The 1,459-nt window shown below is 60.1% G+C and overlaps 1 protein-coding gene across 1 annotated transcript in view; it reads left to right on the plus strand.

Annotated features, from left to right (window-relative positions):
• The window catches only part of SYNGAP1 (synaptic Ras GTPase activating protein 1), a 26,421-nt gene that overhangs the window by 8,639 nt on the left and 16,323 nt on the right, over nt 1–1,459 (plus strand). Inside the window, exons 3-4 of the mRNA XM_007460840.1 lie at nt 1–58; nt 464–585. The exon at nt 1–58 is cut by the window's left edge and continues 55 nt beyond it. Of these exons, the coding sequence (XP_007460902.1) occupies nt 1–58; nt 464–585 (180 nt within the window). The remainder of the gene's footprint in view (nt 59–463; nt 586–1,459) is intronic.

Below are 1,459 nucleotides of genomic sequence, written 5' to 3' on the forward strand. Positions count from 1 at the left end.
CCCAGGGGGGAAGCAGTACAGCATGGAGGCCGCCCCCGCTGCACCCTTTCGGCCCTCGGTGAGTGAAGGCGCCTGCCAGATGTGGCTCAGCTGGGTCCCCTCCCCTCCAGCCCCAGCTGGAGCCTGAGGATTATGAGAAAGGAGGAAAGAGGGGAGAGAGAGTATGTGTGTGTGTGCCCCCAACTCTTTGGTTTCCCCCTTCTTGGCTCTGCCCCCTTGCTTCTCAGACCAGCCCTCCCACCTTCTCCAGGCTGGTGTGTGTGTGTGTGTGTACACTCACATCCATGAGAGCACAGGAAGACAAACTGGTAGCAGGGCTCCTATCCCCCTTTCCTCGCCTCTAGAGATTTCCCTTTTCCCCCCATCCCACCTTCATCCAGGGACTCTTTACCAGCTGAGCGGTGAGGAGGTAGAACTGACTCTACCCCAAAACACACCTATCCCCATTTCCCCCCCCACCCAGCAAGGCTTTCTGAGCCGGAGGCTAAAAAGCTCCATCAAACGTACGAAGTCACAACCCAAACTTGACCGGACCAGCAGCTTTCGCCAGATCCTGCCTCGCTTCCGAAGTGCTGACCATGACCGGTACAGGGCCTGGAGCGGTGGGCTAGAGCGGGGTGGGATGAGTTGGATGCAGTGTAGGCGCCTCCAGAGTGAGGCTGGAGGGGTGGGGGTTCTCAGAGTGTAGAGCTTGACGGCTTCAGATTGATTGAGAGGTGTGGTGGGACGGGGGTCAGAACAGAGGAGCAGCAGGAGAGGGGCTTGGTACAGGGTGTCCAGAGAGGGTGAGCAGCGGGGCAGGAAAGGGGGTGAAGGTGAAGCCAAGGAGGGATGGACTCTTCTGACCGTCAGAAGGATGGGCTCCAGCCCAGGATGGAAGGAGCTGTACAGAAGGATGGAGAAGGAGTGACGGAGCCTGGGAGGAACATTTAAGGAATCCAGGGAAGGGGCGGTGAGCTGGTTGGTAGGAGGGGAGAGTGTGATCCAGGTAGAGGGTATGAGGAAAGGGTGGTAGGGTGGGGTGGGGCTGGCAGGTATTATGGAGGAGAGAAGGTGCAGCGTAGAGCGTGACAGAGAAGGGGAGGTGGCGCGGGTATGCAGGTCAACAGACTGGGGAGGGGAGTTTGGAGGGTTAATCCATGGACTGAAGCCTGAGGAAGAAGCCCGCAGAGAAGTCCAGAGGGCACTGTCTCCGAGGCTGGGCTTGAAGGAAATCTTGTTTGCTCCTGTGGTCTGCTCTTTGGGGTCCCTCTTTGGGTTTCCCCCTCACCCAGCCCGCCCCTCCCCGCCCCAGGGAGAACCCTGTCCTTCCTTTCCCCCCATGTCTGGCCGCCCCCGGGATGGGGCAGGTAGGGGAGGTTGGGATAGGTGAGTCACACCTTCCCCTCCCCCTTCCCATGTCACCGGAGCTGGATTTGGGGAGGGGGGGTGTGAGGGCCTGGTATTCCTGGCCGCGGGG

This window comes from Lipotes vexillifer, unplaced genomic scaffold, assembly GCF_000442215.2.
Source record: "Lipotes vexillifer unplaced genomic scaffold, Lipotes_vexillifer_v1.1 scaffold921, whole genome shotgun sequence".
NCBI classification, from domain to species: Eukaryota; Metazoa; Chordata; class Mammalia; order Artiodactyla; family Lipotidae; genus Lipotes; species Lipotes vexillifer.